The sequence below is a fragment of the Pinus tabuliformis genome, chromosome 4_1, assembly GCF_031772625.1.
Source record: "Pinus tabuliformis cultivar Carrire ecotype Pingquan chromosome 4_1, CPIR1, whole genome shotgun sequence".
NCBI lineage: Eukaryota > Viridiplantae > Streptophyta > Pinopsida > Pinales > Pinaceae > Pinus > Pinus tabuliformis.
This window is the reverse complement of record NC_142303.1, coordinates 583941223-583960539: the sequence shown is the minus strand read 5'-3', so window position 1 is coordinate 583960539 and position 19317 is coordinate 583941223. Positions and strand designations below refer to the sequence as shown.

General features: G+C 34.9%; 1 protein-coding gene across 1 annotated transcript; it reads right to left on the bottom strand.

Annotated features, from left to right (window-relative positions):
- Positions 1–8072: 8072 nt before the first annotated feature.
- Positions 8073–10201, bottom strand: LOC149177307 (heavy metal-associated isoprenylated plant protein 39-like). Its single transcript, XM_089420079.1, has 3 exons — positions 9538–10201; positions 9066–9141; positions 8073–8809 (listed from the first exon to the last, which is right to left on the bottom strand). Exons 1-3 carry the CDS (start codon positions 9550–9552, stop codon positions 8442–8444), a joined length of 459 nt encoding a protein of 152 aa, XP_089276205.1. The 5' UTR covers positions 9553–10201; the 3' UTR covers positions 8073–8441.
- Between the last annotated feature and the right edge of the window lie 9116 nt (positions 10202–19317).

Here is a 19317-nt window from a genome sequence, read left to right as displayed (position 1 = left end):
ATTGACTAGCCCAATGCTTTCTATTCCAATGGGAGGTGCTGATGTTGTACTAGGAGTCCAATGGCTACAATCCCTGGGTACAATATCCTTTAATTTTCAAGAAATTTTCATGGAATTTTCTACGTAAGGTAAGGAAGTTGAATTAAGGGGTATTGCAGGGAAACCAGGAAAGATAATCAGCTCTAATGGTATGACAAAGCTTCTAAAAAAGGAGCAAAGAGGTGCAATTGCACAATTATGCTCGCTAGATGTTTCCACATCGGAATCATCTATTTCTCCAGATCTCCAAAAAGTCCTGGACAACCATTCCAAGGTATTTGAGACTCCCAAAGGTCTCCCACCTATGCGTGATCATGATCATGCTATTCATCTGATTCCAGGAAGTGTTCCTCCAAACATCAGGCCGTATAGATATCCCTATGTCCAAAAGAGTGAAATTGAACGTATGGTTGCAGAAATGCTAGAGGCTGGTATAATTCAACCAAGTCAAAATTCTTTCTCTGCTCCAATAGTATTGGTGCACAAGAAGGATGGATCATGGCGCATGTGTCCGGATTATAGGGAGCTCAACAAGCTCACTATTAAAGATAAGTTCCCCATTCCTGTCATTGATGAAACTAAAATAAAATAAAACTAAAGGAGATCAATTATATATATATATATATATATATATATATATATATATATATATATTTGAATTCAATTCTAAGTTTTCTATTATTTAATATTTTATATCCCTCTTCTATCATTCCCCTTTTTTTCATTTTAGTCAATATTAAGTATTAAGTGGTGGTCTCATCATTCTCACCTTCCCTAACGGTTATATTCACTCCATTCTCTATTTAAGTTGGTCTAACACTCTTCACATTATCAATTAAGATTCATGTCCCTGAAGATGGGTGATGTGTTCACCTGAAACATCAGACACATCAATGAACACAACGCACAATTTACGAGGAGTTTTCATCAACAAAAAAACTTTACATTTTAAAAATGACATTGAGGACAATACTATCAACAACTTCATTAATGACCCTTCTATTGTTTACACCATCGACATCTCGGTTGTTAAGTTTTGTAATGGATAAATCTAGTGAGGAAGAGACTTTCAATGATTCTATCATAGAAGAAATACCTACGACACCTAGTCTCAAGGGTGTTCCAGTGGAGATAGAGACTGGAAAGCCCTTAAATATTGATCCTAATTTAGTCCTAATTTCCTTGCAAATATTGTTAATCATCTATACTTATTTTGCGTTCGATATACACATAAACCAAACTTTTCATGCCAAAAACTTTACCAAGCCAAAACTGCTACTTAATCGATTTATGTGTAGTGTTCTTTGCATATCCGTTTTCCTACACAACGCTTCTTCCTCACACAAAAAAAAAATAAAAAATATTCATTTAATATTGGATAATAGGTGTTCAATTGACACATGTGAAATCACTAATACACTTAGTATTCGACAAATGTTAATACCAAGGTTCGTTCACTTTATTTTGATAGCAAAAACTTGGTTGATAGCAAAACAAGTTAACATAGTAAATGTCATGAATACACATTGATTCACTGAATAAATGCCGAAAATACTTGTATTTATTGGCAGGAGAGCTTTAGTTAATCAAAATAGAATGAGATTTAGGATATTAATAAAATAGTATGTTGATATTGATTTCTAAAGCATGCCAAATGGAGCTATCATGAAACACAATCCTATTATTTAGACTATCTCAAGTGGGAATTTAAGAAAAATGGATATGGTTTAAAGTAACCAATTATGGAACCATCTTTTTCTGATTGCAGATCAAGCAAATCAGTACTAGCCAAATTGATGACAACCATTGGTTAAGGAATACCATTAAATTCGATAGTAGTTAAATGTTCTTTCAGAACTTTGATGTCAACTCATGATTTAGATGACTTATCACCTTTGACGTATTATATGTAGGCCTGTTGGATCTCATCTGGTTTCTAATATCTCTAGGAAAGAGATTTGTCAATGTTCATCTTGTTGCAGACCCGTTAGAACTGAAGTCGCTTCTAGAAGTTTTGTGGTGTCCCTAGTCTAAGAAAGAGTGCCCAACATGTCTGTAGTGCAAGTTTCCATCATACAAGGGTGCCCAATATTAACTCTTTTAGCCATCAATGTTCAATTGTATCCATCCATGTGGGTCAATGACCATTGATGTAGTGAGGGTGCTTGCATCTATTCAAGGTTTGGGATCTTACATTCTCCCCCACTAAAATTCATTCTCATCCCCATCAACATCCTCATGAATTTTCTATCCTCAAAGGAAATTAACCAAACAATTGATTTCTTCAACTACTCCACATTGTCACTACCATAATTTCTATGCAACTATCCACTATCCAATTCTTCCTTTGAACAAAGTTCCTTTACTCCCTTGGATGACTTTGGTAGTGCTACTAACTTTTGCTAACAATACAATCTAAGTCTAATACTATTGTGGCTACTTAATGTTAATGTAATCTAACCTTCATCATTAGTATTTACAAAATGTCTCCGTGTTGCACCATCCAAACCTACTACTACATTAGTACTTCGACCAATGTTTTAATGCTTACGCACACTATATCCTCTCTAGTTTGAACTAGTTGGTTGGTCATTCCAATTGTCACATCTAGCCATAATAATGCACATCTTCATATCTAAATTGATCTTTTCCATCCACACTTATTTATCTTGTACAAGTCCTTTTGAACCGAGGAAATATCATTGGTTTCATCTCCATATTATTAAGTTATATCTGAAATAGAATTTTCCAAGGTACCTTTTCCACAAGTTTTCTAAGTTCCACTACCTACTATTAGGTAGTGATCAACATTATGACTTATTAGAGAAAAAAGGATGACAAGTAGTTTCCAAGGATACTGCCAATCAAAGTATTTGACTTGTGCTTTGTACTCAAGTATATCAAAGCTACCTCCTTCTTTGATGAACTATAAGCCACTTCTTCTAACCATTTTTTCGTCAATTGGAAATCATAGATCTCCATCTCTAATTTTAAAAAATCTACAATATTAGCTATGCCATAATAAGAGAAATATCCATCTCCTCTTTTACATCCAAATGATAGTCTTGTTGGATGAGTGCCTCCATGCATTTATCAACCTTGACACTTATATATTTCTCATTAAAAATGAGACATGTTTGTCCCATCTCTTTTGGAGGACAATTCTATGTGCAACAAGTTGTTTCTTGGTGAGTGTCTTTGCCAATGACTCCACTACTACTATTGGTGCAAGTCCAATATTGCCTCTAATGTCTTTCTTTTAGTTCCTAAAAGTTCATAGTTGTTCAATATTTTTCAAGATGAACTCCATTGAAGTCTTTAGTGTTTCCAAATTGCTCTTTACATGGTCTTTGCCATCTTTGGCACCTAAGGTTGCTTTGCCCAAAACCATCTCTTCTTGTTTCTATGCAAAAACATAAGGATTCTCTGTGGATTCACTAGTTTCCTCAATCAACTACATGGCTGACATTCTTGGCACCTTTATGAACTTCCTTCTAGTCATCATAAGAATGCCATAACTTTTGGTTCCATTTAAGGGAATCAAATAGTTCTCATGGGGCATAGGAATTACTTTAGTATGCTTGAGAAATTATTGCCACAAGATGATTGCATGATCATCCAATGGAGCCACTGTCAAGTCGAAACTACCAAACCCTTCCCCAACCTTTAAGGGTGTAGAATTAACTATTCTTTTTGTTGGCTTCACTATTGATTTCACCACCTTGAACATAGCCATGCTACTCTCAAGCTTACAATGAAGTGTTGCAATGGTTCATTCACCTACAAAGCAATGGGTTGCACTAGTGTCTACCAGTGTTACCACCTTCAACACACATAGAGTTTCATTAAAAAAACAAAGACCATTCATATCTTCAATTTGCAAATCACATTCATGACCTTTTTCCATGAACTTGCCAAAACCATTATCAAGGCACTCAAAGCCTCCAATGTTTCCTTTGAAGTATGTTGTCCTTGGGATGCTCCTAAGATTGTTGGATTCACCTTCAAAATTGGTTGCACTTGGACTTCTTCCAAGTATTTTAACTTCAACTTCAAACTTGGAGAATCCATGACCAAATGATTTTGGTAACAAAGGAATCAAGAAAAATTTTACCTATAGACTTGGGAAATTTCAGTTGCTTCATTGTTGTAATGTTTTTTTCATCTTGGACATGCTTCCTCCTAAATTATTCCAACTAAGGCAATTCCTATCAACTCACATGAATTGATGAATAATGCTTTTATATCACTCATTCAAGAATGAATAATGCAATCTTATGAACATAAATAATGCCTATCAACTCTTGAAGCTACTTGCTAACTCATCCCAAAGCTTACTACTTTGCCTCAAGTTCACTCCATGATGAAGATACTTTGATATCACTTGTCACAGTAGTGACAATGGTGAAAAGCACCAAAACTATCTTGAAATCAACAATGGGATCACCTTTCCTTTATAAAGTGGTGAGAGTATGTTTTGATACCACTTATCACAAACCTATAGTTTGTTGAATTTTTCTTTGCAAACATCAGTTTCTCTAAGACTATTTTGGCTCTTGAGGTCATGCAACACCACTTTGACTGAATTGTAATGGCTTGGCCAACATGTGCTTACTATAACCAATTTATGTCTCTTCACTTAAGGTCTACCCATAACTTTTACTTAAGCTTTAACCTATCAAATGCAGTTATGTCCTACTCAACCTAGTTCATTCAACAATAAGCACACATCCAATTGCAACCTTTAAAACATCCCAAGTTGGATCCAAAGCAAAGTAATGAAAAATAAGATCGAATAACATAATATTCCACAACACAAATGTATAGGTGGCACCCAAGGCAAGTGCCTTAACTTTATTATATGGATAATGTTATAGAGGTATAATAAGGGAACATACAAGGAAATATTTCCTTTTGCCTACTTCCCAATAGAATTGCACAATACAACCCTTAAAGCAACTATAGGCCTACCCCCTGTAGGTCCTATCTTCTTTTTCTTCTTCTCACTTACCCATTGCAATTTTCCCTATTGTGCCAACCTTGAACTTAGGAAAATCACGAAGCACCTTTGTGACTCCTCACGAATGATCTATTCTCTTATGCCTTAGCACTTTTGAGGCATCCTCCCATTATATGAGTCTTGCTCTACACTTACAAGACTCTTCACTCTAAGGTGAACCAAAGTGCCCACATTGCCAACTTTGATTGTGCTTGATGGTGCCTTTTCCCCCTTCATGACTTGTCCATTAATAATCTAATGTCCAATGATGTTGTGCCCAAAGTCCCATGTGCCCAACAAGTATGCCCAAGGGACCCAAGTGCGCCTTTTCTGGCAATGGTGTGCCTAACAAGTGTGATCGATGTGTGCTCAACGGATTTGCATCCAACGAGTGCCTCCCACAATTGCACTCCATAGATGGTTGTGCCTAAAGGCACTTCTACCATTCGTTGCAACCCCCAAGGGTGGAGTAGCCAACTCCAAGTGGCACAAACATACAAGTCTATAAAAGCCAATCCAATTTTGCATACCAATCTTTTCCATCACATTATACTTGCAGATCATATGGGGTCATCTTCCATAATCCCCACTTTGTCTTCCCTCACCAAGTTCCCTTCCTAACTTTCCTTGGTGTTTCCAACTAATGTGAGTTGTTAAGGCCTTTAAGGTGCTAACATGTTCGTAGTATGCCTTGTCATCATAAAAATGCTCAAACCATCTCTTCTAGCTATCAACCTTCTATATAATGGGGTGTCAAAGGCCATTCAAAACTAAAACCTTATATAAAAGATAATAACTCAAAGAAATTGAACCTATGATATTAATTAAAAAAAATCTAAGAATATGAAGTCTAGTAAAATGATAAACAATAGTCATTAAAGATGACTAGATTAGATTACATTGTCATGGTAGTTGGTTGTCATATCAATTAATGTGCGCATAATACCAAAATTACATATAATATTCGTTAATATATATATACACAAAGTTGTGGGAGAGTGTTGACCATGTTTCATTAAAATACAATAAACCTTACCTCAGCTTGGAAAGAACAAGAAATCTTTATAGAAAGAAGCTTCCTCGAAAAGGAACCTATGGGAAGGCTGTAGAGTATACAGATGTGTATTTGGCAGTAAATAGAATAGTTTATTTGACAATGTGTCATCAATTTTGGCGTTAGCATATTAGCATGATAGTTACGGTGTGGTAGGACCATCTTGTTATTCCTAGTGAACATAATAGCACGGTATACGAAATATTACACAATTTAATGTTGAATATCACATGGAGGTTCCCTTTGACAATGAGAGGAGAGGCACTTGGTGATTTAACATTTTTGCGTATAGATGGGCAAATATTATAATATATATAGTTAGTTTTTTAATTTTGTTTTTCTCCGGAAAAGTGTATTAAGAGAATCATTTCAAGTTAAATTTAGTTTTGATAATTTAGAAGTTCAGGGAGGTTGGTATTATGACAGAGATTTTGAAATTGTGATCTATTTTGGGTATACACATGGTATTGAAGAGAAAATGCTTTTTATTTTCATCTCTCTTAGTATCACAAATATGATAGATTCTTTTATCTTATGATGTTTTGGGAATTGTTCAACACCCGATTTTACTGTACAACTTGTGCGAGTTCGTTCAAATTTTAACAATGTTGATTTTCTTCTTTGCAATAGTCAAAACTAAGAATACTTTTGATCTTTTAAAATAATAATAATAATCTAATTTTAAGGTCATGACCATGCTAGACACCAAATTAGTGTATGACAGCCCATTATTTATGGGACAAATTACTCGCCTTCATAAAGTCTACAAAAATGTAAGTACTCTAACGCCTCCTCCATTTAAACTTATGAATTTATGTTATTGAAAACTCTATTTTTACATATTGGATATCAGTTTAAAATTATATATTAGTTCAATTTATTATTTCTTTTCACCAAATTTATTAGCCTTTTTACCAAATCTATTTTTTTGATATAACTAATTTTTAAATGACCAAAAATTTTAATAAGAGAAATTCTATAATTATTTTTTTATCAAATAAATAAAAATACAATTTTCAACCAAAATTTCATTAAATTATATATATATGTATATATATTAAATTTTAATATTATTATTATATTATTTTGATAACAACTTATTTATAAATAAAATTTTAAACATTAAATACCAAAAGTCATACTATTTTTTATCAAATCTCAATCAATCAAATAAACAATATCTTTCTTTAAACAATAATAAATCAAAACACATATCCGATTATTTTGATGGCATAACTTTCCAAATAATTTCCATCACATCATTCACACTTTATCTGAATAAACAAAATCTTTCTTTAAATAATAATAAATCAAAACACATACCTAATTAGTGTGATGACATAGCTTTCCAAATAAATTTAATTCACATCATTCACACTTTATCTGAATAAACAAAATCTTTCTTTAAATAATAATAAATCAAAACACATACCTAATTAGTGTGATGACATAGCTTTCCAAATAAAATTAATTCACATCATTCACACTTTATCTAACCTATTAAATCTTTACCAATTGACCCAAACTGTTCTTCAGTTGGTGGTTAGACTTTATTTTACCTATTAAAATTATCAACAACTTTGACAAAGGTATTTAAGGCTAGCCTTGCCCACCAAGGACTTTAGAACACAAATTCTAACATACCATATGCTCAACAACGCCTATAACAGAGCTTAAACATACCACATGTTCACTAAATCCGGTTTAAAAAAAAACCCACACATACATGTTGATTGCAAAAAGAAAAACCAAGAGATTAAGCATACCACCTGTTGATTAAATCTGGTTTAAAAAAGACAAATTAACAAATTGATTGCAGAAAGCAAAACAACTTTTAACATTGGCCCATTACAGGTTTGTATATTTTGTCATCCAATTTTTCCATACTAAAATTTAACTGTGCATAGATCAGAAACACAGAAAAAGAAAGAATGAACTGCAACACATTGAACCAAAAGCCAATGAACTGAAAAAGCCTAATAGCCAAGTAACAGAGATGTATTCCATCAATATATTTTTTTCATAGAAACATGCAAGAATTTTTGTTCCAATTTTCTCATGGACTGGAACACATTGAACCAAAAGCCAATGAACTGAAAAGGCCTAATACTGAAGTACCAGAGATGTATTTGTCAATCAGTAGATTTTTTCACAGAAACTTGCCAGAATTTTTGTTCCAATTTTCTCTTCTCTCCTCAAGGATAGCTCACATGAATTCTTGTCACTTAAAGCCTAAATCCCTCCAGATGGGAGGCCTATCCTGACCATGGTAAAACAGATTTGTATACCACGTTGCAAGCACAGGGAACCTAGTTTCTCTGGTACTGGGGAAGAGTTACTGAAAATAAATCAGCAAATAGTGCAGGTGGGATTATACTCGTCTTTAACAACTGTATATGAGTATCCAGGTTGGTAAGGCACATAGCTATCGCTACTTGGATTCATATATACAACTTTTGGAGGGTCAGCCTTCTTATCCTCCTTCCCACTGTCCTTCTTCTCCTCCTTTTTCCCATCGCCCTTCTTCTCTTCTTTCTTCTCTTCTTTCTTCTCAGTCGCTGGTTTTTTCTCATCTTTCTTCTCTTCTTTGGCAGGACCCACGCTCAGCAATTCTGTGAATCCAAATTTCCTCAGTTTTATTGCGAGAGAGACTGGATCTGCATCCCCAATGACAGTAATCTTCTTCTCCTTCATATCCACTGCAACGGACTCTACACCTGCAATCAAATATCCATCCATCATCACTTATCAGTGCTCAAAACCCAGTTAATGGTAATAAAATTTTAACAATATCAAAACCCCTAGATTGATTAATGAATGAATTTTCAAAACCCATGGATTGAATAATTAAATGAATTTTCAAAACCCCTGGAAACCCCTGGATTGATTAATGAATGAACTTTCAAAACCTTTGGATTGATCAATTAAATGAAATTTCAAAACCCTTGGATTGATCAATTGAATAAATTCTACCTTCAACACCTGCAACAGTCTGCATTGCTCTTCTCTTGCTTTTCTCATCGTCAATTGCCACTTTCAGAACCATTTTCTGAACATTCAACAACAAATAACAAATGGCCATCAACATCATCATCAGTCACTGGACTTCATACTAAGGTTTTTCAACTATGAATATGGATCTTAACCAAAACATCAGATCCAAATGTTTTTCAGAGTACCTACAGATTGTTTAAAGAGTTACAAACTATAAACAGATTGTTCATATTTGTGAACACAGATCCTTAACAGGATCTTTAACCAAAATACTAACACTGAGTGTTCGGCAAGTATCACATCATTAACTCATAATTGTACAATGAACTATTCATCTACATAAAAACCCTACCTTCAACTTGAATAGATCCAGAGTTTAAATAAATCTGAACCAGTTCATATCACATACAAAATCTCAATCTCAAAATCAGTAACTGTGACAGTGATATACCTTCATATTTGACATGATATAACAACCTTCCAAAACTCTGTGTGAGATATATGCAGAAGCGAAGCTGCAGAATATACAATGGGGATTGAGGGCCCTGCAATATTTCCCTTAATGAAACCCCCGAGAGTTACAGATTGATTGGGATTGGCGAGCCTCAGGGATTGAGGGCCCTGTAATATTTCCCTTAGTGAAACCTCCGAGAGTTACAGATTGACTGAAATTGGCGAACCTGAGGGATTCAGGGCCCTGTAATATTTCCCTTAATGAAACCCCGAGAGTTACAGATTGATTGGGATTGGCGAGCCTCAGGGATTGAACAACCTTCCAAAAACTATGTGGGAGATATATGCAGAAGCGAAGCTGCAATATATAGTAATGGGGATTGAAGGCCCTGTAATATTTCCCTTAATGAAAACCCGGAGAGATACAGATTGATTGGGATTGGCCAGCCTCAGGGTTTGAACAGATATCTATTGTTGCCAGCCCCGCCTTAGCGGAATCTTTCAGCCTCGCCTACTGCATGCTCAAATCATTAGAAGAAGGCCGTGTGCTTTGACTTCCATTTTCTGACAAAATCTGAAATAGTGGCAGGTTGATAAGACTTCGACAGACGTCAAGATGGATTGAAAGTATAGGTATTAGGGCTCCTTCATTTCGCGGTTATTATCAAATTGGTATCTTCTCTTTATTTTATATGTTACATGCACTTAGTTTAATAAACATGTGGAACCAGACCCATGGAAAAACAAAAACGAAACTGTCCTTTCATGCTTATGAAATACAACGAGCTCCAATTTTCAAGATTATGCAATACCGTGATCAACAAGATTATTGAATCTGCCAGAGAGTCAATGGTGCACATTCGTTAATTGATAATGGAAAATTTAAATGCATTTATGAATTTTTTGGGTTAAGAAACCACCATCAAAGGTGTTAAACTCATAGCAATATCAATACAGGGTGGATTGTTTTTTGGGGTACCCACGGGTTTCGAACTTGCAACCCTCTGTTTTTCACACACATTTCAAAATGTCAAATGATGATAGGGTATCCTATAGAAATTGAATTTTGTTCATTAAGTTTTTCTAATATATTTTCTCTAAAATCTGACAGGAATTTATTGAAATCACAAGTTTGATAGGTAACCCTGCGTAATCCAAGTGCCCTAGAAATTTTTTAGGTTGCTGAATCCATATATAAAGTCAAAAAACCACTTTAAATAACATAAATATAAATTTCACCTCAATTTTTTCTCCAGAATCACCATAAAATTCAAAAAATCACACTAAACACAATTCCATTTTTTATAATAATTATTTATAAATAATATATTTTTTTAATAACAATTTTATAGTCAAAATTTTCATTAATAAGAGAAAATTATAATTTTGATTTAAATATTCTAAAATATATTAAATTTTATTAAATAAATTATTATGTCGAGAGGCGCTCTATAGCACAGTATATGAGGGAGATGTTGTCACGTTATGTAACGTTACATTAAAAAATATTAAAAAAATATGAGGGAGATATTGTCACGTAACGTAACTTTACATTAAAAAAAATATTAAAAAATATGAAGGAGATGTTGTCACGTAACGTAAGTTATATTAGAAAAATTAAAAAAAAAAAAAATATATTAAAAAAAATGAAGGAGATGTTGTCACGTAACGTAAGTTATATTAAAAAAAATTTAAAAAAAATAAATATGAAGGAGATGTTGTCACGTAACGTAAGTTATATTAAAAAAAATTAAACCAGTATATTAACCTAATGTTACATTAGAAAAAAATATTAAAAAATATGAAGGAGATGTTGTCACGTAACATAACGTTACATTAAAAAAAATTAAACCAGTATATTAACGTAATGTTACATTAAAAAAAAATATTAAAAAATATGAAAGAGATGTTGTCATGTAACACACGTTACATTAAAAAAAAATATGTGTCAGTTAATATATATTGTATATGTTGAAGATATGTGTAATGTTATTTTAAATTAATTTTTTTTATTAAAATAAAAAAATGTGTCGGCTAATATTAACAAACTCAATTCCTGAGATTTAGGGTTTTCCTTCTCTGATTTTTTGTAATAATAATAACCCAGTAAATTTATATTTTGTGTTTTCGGTTTCAACGATAAACAAACTCAATTCCTGGCATTTAGGTTTTTCGTTGTGTGATTTTTGTAATAATAATAACCCAGTGAATAATGAGGTAAATTTATTTTTCGTTGCATTCAGGTTTTATGTAATAATAATAATGAGGTAAATTTATATTTCATTGCATTTCAGGTTTTCGATTGTAGGAAGGTAAACTCAATATAATGGAATGTGCTCAATAAAATTAGGGTGGGATCTCACCTGAAATATTAGGTAAAATTCAATAATATTATATTTTAATTTGTATTTCTTCCCACCCGTGGCCACTATTTATTAGGTGGGGGTGGTTATAAATATTGGGTAACATATAACATTGTAATATTTACGCCATAAGGTGTTTCCCTCTGAAATCAACTCCCCTCTCTGCCCACATGTCATTCTTGTAAACCATAGGATTATATGTTAGACGATTGCAAAAGTAGTTTCAGCCTTTCGATCAGAATAGTTACAAAATGGTTACAAATTAGTTAATTAGTTGCGGAAAGGGTTTGCGCACTGGTCGGCATAACTGATTAGCATGTTGTGGCAATGGAAAATCAGGCGTGGCGAGCCTCCTTCTTTACTTACGATATGGGAAGGTTGTTTGACGACAGGGAAAAAGCAGCAGAGAATGTTTTTATACAGGTTATGTAGATAAATCATGGCCGTGGCGATGGCCAGGGAGAGCTTGACACTGAAATGGTCTGCGCAGCAAAGATCGCCTTTATGGTACATTTCTCAGAGAAATATAAGCTCGTTAAGCAACTTAACCATCACAAATTTGGTTCTAATTCTTTTGTTTTGGGGCTCCTAATGCACAATGTTCCGAACTAATAGACGCAGGCCAGGGTATGTCTTTCTCACAATAATACTGCACATTAGTTTTTCATGATATAAAGCTGACCATGTTTTCTTGTGATCCACCTGCGGGATTGGAATACTTGCACATGGGTTCCACTCCAAAGATAATTCATAGGGATGTCAAGACTACCAACATTCTTTCAAAGATAATTCATAGGGATATAAAGACTGCCAACATTCTTTTTAGACCACAATTTGAACGAAATATTGGGCGATTTCGGTTTGTCAAAGATGACAATTGATGGGGAGGCTTCTCACATTACCACTGCGGTAAAAGGAACGATAGGATGCCTCTGGGACACTTATGTGAATTAGTGCGAAGAAGAAATAACTTAATGTGTGAGAAACGAACTAAGCCATAGATTGGTGAACCCAGAAAATGAAGCAAACTTCGGCTAAACTTGTAGTATTTCTAGTGAAATTAAGTAGCAGCCTAGTCTCCAAAAGAAAACCCTGAAGAAACTTCCGGGCTTAAGCAGGAGTGGTGCTCAGGGAGGGAAACTCTAACAAGGACTTAATCCAATAAAATTCGCTAGATAAAGCCGAGCGCTATTAAGCAGGTAATAAAAGAGCAGAAGCTCTGTTCATAAGCAATAAACCCTATCCACTTCTTTAACTTATAAACCGAATAGCAGTAAAAGAAAAATAACCTTCAAACAGTGAACTCATCGTCATAAGAGAAACGATTTAAGTTGCTTAACGGAACGCAAAATTTTACAGCAGAAGGAAATCAAGATAATCTACACTGAATAAGTCAAGAACAGTAGTGTACACACAGAATCAAGAGAAGTCTGTGCATGTCAAATTAATTAGCAGAGAATGCAATCTGTGCGTAAATTCTGAAATATACCTTTCATAGAAGAAAACAAGATAACAGGTATGACATCAAGAACCCATAGATAAATTGACAGCATATCTACGAATATAACCTTAAATGACCACGAATCCCATACAAAAATTCATTAGAAAACCAGATAACTTATACAAAATGTCAATAAGGGCCTCGAATCAAGGGAGGCTTCAAAAAACAAGGTATAGCATAACCTGGGAGCTTATAAGGGCCGTGGCCGCTTAACATGTTTTCTTCTGGAAAGGAGATTAAAATACATAATAATCTGCTGGCAAGAAATTACAATGCTCTCGGCCAAAATAACATAATTACAACACTACAGTTCAGAGAGTAACTTGAATATCAGGTCTGCGAGGAAGCCTCAAGAGGGTATTGTGAGGCATTAGAGGTGCCATCCCTCTCAGCAGCCATAAACAAACCGAACGATAGCACCCTTAGCATCCACCGAAGCGGAGCTCAAGGAACTCTATGGATGCAAAAACCTTACATATTCCAAAATATGAAACACCTTGGTCCATTGCTTACCCGGAAGACTTGCGCATCGGTGACTACCAGAATAAGCTAAAAACCACAAGGGTTGATAGCAAAGGAATTCTCGTACTTGAACCCACCAAACCCTGAGAACAGAAGATAAGTAAGCAATTAGTATCATGAAATCCAGAGTTGAAGAGAAAAAAAGAAGAAGGAAAACAACAGATTAAAGAGAATTGTAGCATAGAGTTTGATTTGGGGAGAAATTCGATAGCTTACCATTAAGAAGATAACCCAAGTTTTCATGGCTGACCCTCTGAGACAGGGTTCCTACTATACACGAAGAATCAGACAGAGGTAGGAGGAGCAGAGCTCGAACAGGCGCCAAGAGCTTGGGAATCGAATGAGCCAATTTCCAGCAACTTAGAATGAGTAAATCCGTCGAAGAGATCATAGCCCTTGGATCAAAGAGCTGAGCGTACCACCGTCGATGGGAGTAGGAATCCTGAGGCATCTAGCTAAGGAGGGATGGCCTGCTCGTGCCATGAAGCCATGGCAGAGCCGGTGTGAATGTTAAGATCACAAATCAAACGATCCAGAGATAAATAAGCTTTGGCTATAATTAAATTCATCACATAAGACAGTCTTTGGTATTTAATATAGGTATAGTGCATAGGGATATGTGTTCCATAAAGCACAGGTTATATTTACAACAGTTGTAACAAAAAAATATAAGGGTATAGAATGAACAGTATGATTATGATCTCTGTCCTTATTCCAAGTAATAATATTGCTGAGGAAGTAATTTAAATTACCAAGCTCAAAGTTCCGCTCATTTCATTTTCTTTTATACTTATATAGATATATTTAATCTAGTTAAATGATTAATGTAATAAGGGGGAGACATGACAAACGTACTATTAAAAACTGAAAAAAAATAAAGAGTATTCATGATGGCTTTCCACACCATTACCTTAAATCTTGTTTGCATCGCCACTATAGTCGTTGAACTTGGTATCGAGGCTCAGTTGTTATGCATGGTAGCACATGGACCATTCTCTTATAAGTCCGCTTATACAATTCTCTTTCCATCCTTCTCTGCCATCTTGGTAAAGTGCACTATGCATGTTGAATTTTCTCATCCATTGTGAATGCTCGTTTCTTAATTCCCATCCATATAAATAAATTATTATGAAACTTCTCCCATAAATAAGTTATTGTGAAACTTCCCCCTTGTCTATGTTTGTTTTAATAAATATTTCTTAGTCGCTTAATAAATTTCTTAATAAATATTTCACCCATTTCATTAACAAATGCATTCTCCAAATGACTTCACAAGGTGGTATTAGATTAAAAAATAGCTTAGAAGTGTAGATTAACACTTTGCAGTTAATTCTAGTGTAAAATGTGGCTTTCACAAACTCAGAGGAAGAGCTTAATGTTAACTTTGCATGGAACAGTACTTGAAGAATTTAATTTGAGGAAAAGTTGAAGAATTTAATTTGGGAAAAGGTTGAAGTGTACATTTCATTTATTAGTATCGACATGTATGTATAGAATATAAAAAGTATAAAAGGATAAAATGACAAAGGTTGTCAAATTGTGAAAGAATAACTATCCATTTGCATCGGTGTGTATATTTTGTATCTGACCTCTTTGTTTCCATCATCCCATTCTACTGTTGATTACTTTAATGGTTGCCCTGAATCCATAGGGGGATGTAATAGAGTTCTTGTAATTGCTCCTCACATTGCAAAACCATAGTGTCGTTTTCTACCAGATTAGATCATCATGAGCCACAAATCTAGGGTCATGTAGGAGATCCACACCGATATAATTTCCAGTTGCACCATAGTTTACATTTATGCAAAGTCACTCAATCATAGTTAATGTCCACCAAACATTAAAATTAAAGGAAAATACTCACGAATAGTTAATGGTCATCAAGCATTCAAATTAAACGCCAGAGAATTTTTTTTTTCTTTGGCCTATAAACCTATATACAAACCCTATGAGTTGCAAAGGGCCATGGCTGTAGTATTGTTGTCTGGATCCGCATATGATACGGTCATTAAACATTCTCTAGGAATATGGCATGTATAATGTCGTGAACAACAAAAATTATCAAAGGGATGTAATTTGGGAATAGCTTTCTGTTGGGTCCCTATAATACTAGTGATTACCCCATTACTATTGTAGTTATACCCCTTATTTATATTGTTGTGCCCCTATTACCCACATATTGTTATTTCTGTGCCCCATAGAATCCCTCTATTGTTATTTTTGTGGCTTTATATTATTATTGTTAGGTCGGCTGGATTATATTGTGACTCCTTAGACTCCTATATATAGAAAGGAGGTTTTGTCATTTGTATCATCCAAGAATTGTTCATTTATGTAATGTAAAGGAGGTTGCCCCTCGAAGAGGCTGAATTCTAAGGCGTTGATCTTTCTTTTCTATCTTTTCTTGAGCTGGTTTCATAACATTTGGTATCAGAGCTTTGGATTCTAGGGTTTCGCTGCTCCAAACAGGTCATCGTGGCATTTTCGCTATAACTTTTTTTTCTGTGACGTTTCAGAAGTCGAAAAAAAAACCCATTTGAGAAGAAATCGCGCTGAACCTTGGGTCCGAATTTCAGAGTTTTTCGCGCGATATTTTTGGAGATATGATCTGAGGAAGTTGGTCTTTTTGCAGACTCCTGAATTACATTCAAAACAGGTGACCTGGGGAAAATCGTCATAACTTTCTCTCTGAGCATCGGATTGAAATTTCGTAAGAAGGTACAGAAAGAGGACGGACTGTAGTTTTCTTTTATATATTTTTCAGAGTCAAAGGTTGAAACAGTGACTGTGGCACGTCGTACAAGTTCGCTCTACTGAACTAGTCTATAATCAAGTCACTGTGGGAGATTTCGCATAACTCTTCCTTGGAGAATCCAATTTGGGTCAGACTTGTGGCATTGGAAAGAGGACACAGAGGGCTACTACAGGTCACAAATTCAGAACTAGATGATCAGAAAGTACAGAGATACATCAGAGGCAATATCGAGCTCCTACAAAGTGAAAAAAGGTGTGTAGATTTTCTTTAATTTTTGCTTAAGCTTGGTTTGAAAATTTATTTTGAAGGAATTCAAAGGGCATAGTAGAGCATTATTATCGGTAACTGATGCCCCGAGGAAAGAAAATGCAAACACCTAGTAAGGAACCTGAAAGCTCTAGCATGACTCATGAAGAAGAGGAAGAAATGCTACATGATATATCAAAATTACAAGAACAAGTGCAACAAATGTCACTTGCACAAAAAGCAACAGAATATAAAATGGATGGTTTAAGGAAAGATGTAGAAGCTAAGATGGACGGTTTAAAGAAAGGTGTAGAAGCTAAGATGGATGGCATGGAAGCTAAGGTGAATGGCATGGACGCTAAAATTGATGGCATGGATGATAAGATGGATAAGTTGCTACAAGAAATGGTCACTAATGGTGAAAGAGTAGTAAAGGAAACTCATGATGAGAACAAAAGAAATGTTAATCATGATTCCATAGACTCTAATGTTGGATCGAAGACTCACCATGTTCCAAAAATCGATATGAGGAAGTTTGATGGCAAGGATCCCGCCACATGGATATTACAGATGGAGCAATTCTTCGATCTCAATAATGTGCAAAACACACAAAAGGTACGTATGGCAACTTTATATTTGGAACCAAATCAGTTTGTATGGTATCAATGGCTTTGTTCTCGTAAACAATTTATCACTTGGGCAATTTTTACGGAAGAATTGATAGCACATTATGAGGATACAAAAAGCAACACTTTTTTTAGCCAATTGATAAGTCTCAAACAAAAGGGTTCAATAATGGAGCACATTGAGGAGTTCCAAAAATTGAACATAAGGGTAAAAGATATTCCAGAGGAGCATAGGATTGATGTGTTCATAGGGTCTTTAAAGGATAATATCCAACATGATGTGCGCCTTTGGGAACCTGATTCATTAGAGAAGGCATTCAGGTTAGCAAGAAAAATGGAAAGCAAAATTATGGCAACTAGGAAGCATACCATTCACAACTATAAAGACGGAAGTGTTGTTGCCCATAGTCTTCCACAACCTACAAGGTTGACACCACAACAATTGGAAGAAAAAAGAGCAAAAGGGCTTTGTTACAATTGTGATAGCAAATACACAAAAGGTCATAAGTGTGCTGAGAAGAAATTATTCTACATAGATTGTGAAGAGGAAGAAGAAAAGGAGCAAGAAAGGTCAAAAGAAGAGGATATATTCCAGGAACAAAGCCTAGATGAAGAACAAATAAATCCGACCATATCTTGTAATGCATTGGCGGGAATTACCACTCCTCAAACCATCAAGATAGAAGGACAAATCAAGAAGAAAAAGGTAATAGTGTTGATTGATTCAGGAAGCACCCACAATTTTATTCATTGTAGGGTAGCAAAAGAATTGAATTGCTTCCTATATCCAGCACCAGAGTGTCAAGTGATGATTGCAAATGGAGGAACAATAAATTGTTCTGGAAAGTGCCATAATATCAAGCTATCCATGGGAGAATATGTATTGACTAGCCCAATGCTTTCCATTCCAATGGGAGGTGCTGATGTTGTACTAGGAGTCCAATGGCTACAATCCTTGGGTACAATAGCTTTTAATTTTCAAGAACTTTTCATGAAATTTTCTGTGGAAGGAAAGGAAGTTGAATTAAGGGGTATTGCAGGGAAACCAGGAAAGATAATCAGCTCTAATGGCATGACAAAGCTTCTAAAAAAGGAGCAAAGAGGTGTAATTGCACAATTATGTTCGCTAGATGTTTCCACATTGGAATCATCTATTTCTCCAGATCTCCAAAAAGTCCTGGACAATCATTCCAAGGTATTTGAGACTCCCAAAGGTCTCCCACCTATGCGTGATCATGATCATGCTATTCATCTGATTCCAGGAAGTGTTCCTCCAAACATCAGGCCGTACAGATATCCCTATGTCCAAAAAAGTGAAATTGAACGTATGGTTGCAGAAATGCTAGAGGCTGGTATAATTCAACCGAGTCAAAGTTCTTTCTCAGCTCCAGTAGTATTGGTGCACAAGAAGGATGGATCATGGCGCATGTGTCCAGATTATAGGGAGCTCAACAAGCTCACTATTAAAGATAAGTTCCCCATTCCTGTCATTGATGAATTACTGGATGAATTGCATGGATCAATTTACTTCACCAAGTTGGATCTTCGTTCGGGATATCATCAAATCAGAATGAAGATTGAAGACATTCCGAAAACGGCATTTAGAACTCATGAGGGTCATTATGAATTTTTGGTCATGCCTTTTGGCCTTACCAATGCACCTTCAACATTTCAAGGTTTGATGAATTCAATTTTCAAACCATTCCTTAGAAAATTTGTGTTAGTATTTTTTGATGATATACTAATCTACAGCAAGTCTTGGAAG

Excerpts from the sequence above, each read along its gene's own strand:
- LOC149177307 (XM_089420079.1), bottom strand. Across the intron at positions 8,810-9,065 it reads GACTGTTGCAGGTGTTGAAG|GTGTAGAGTCCGTTGCAGTG; the intron begins GTAGAATTTATT and ends ATTTGATTGCAG.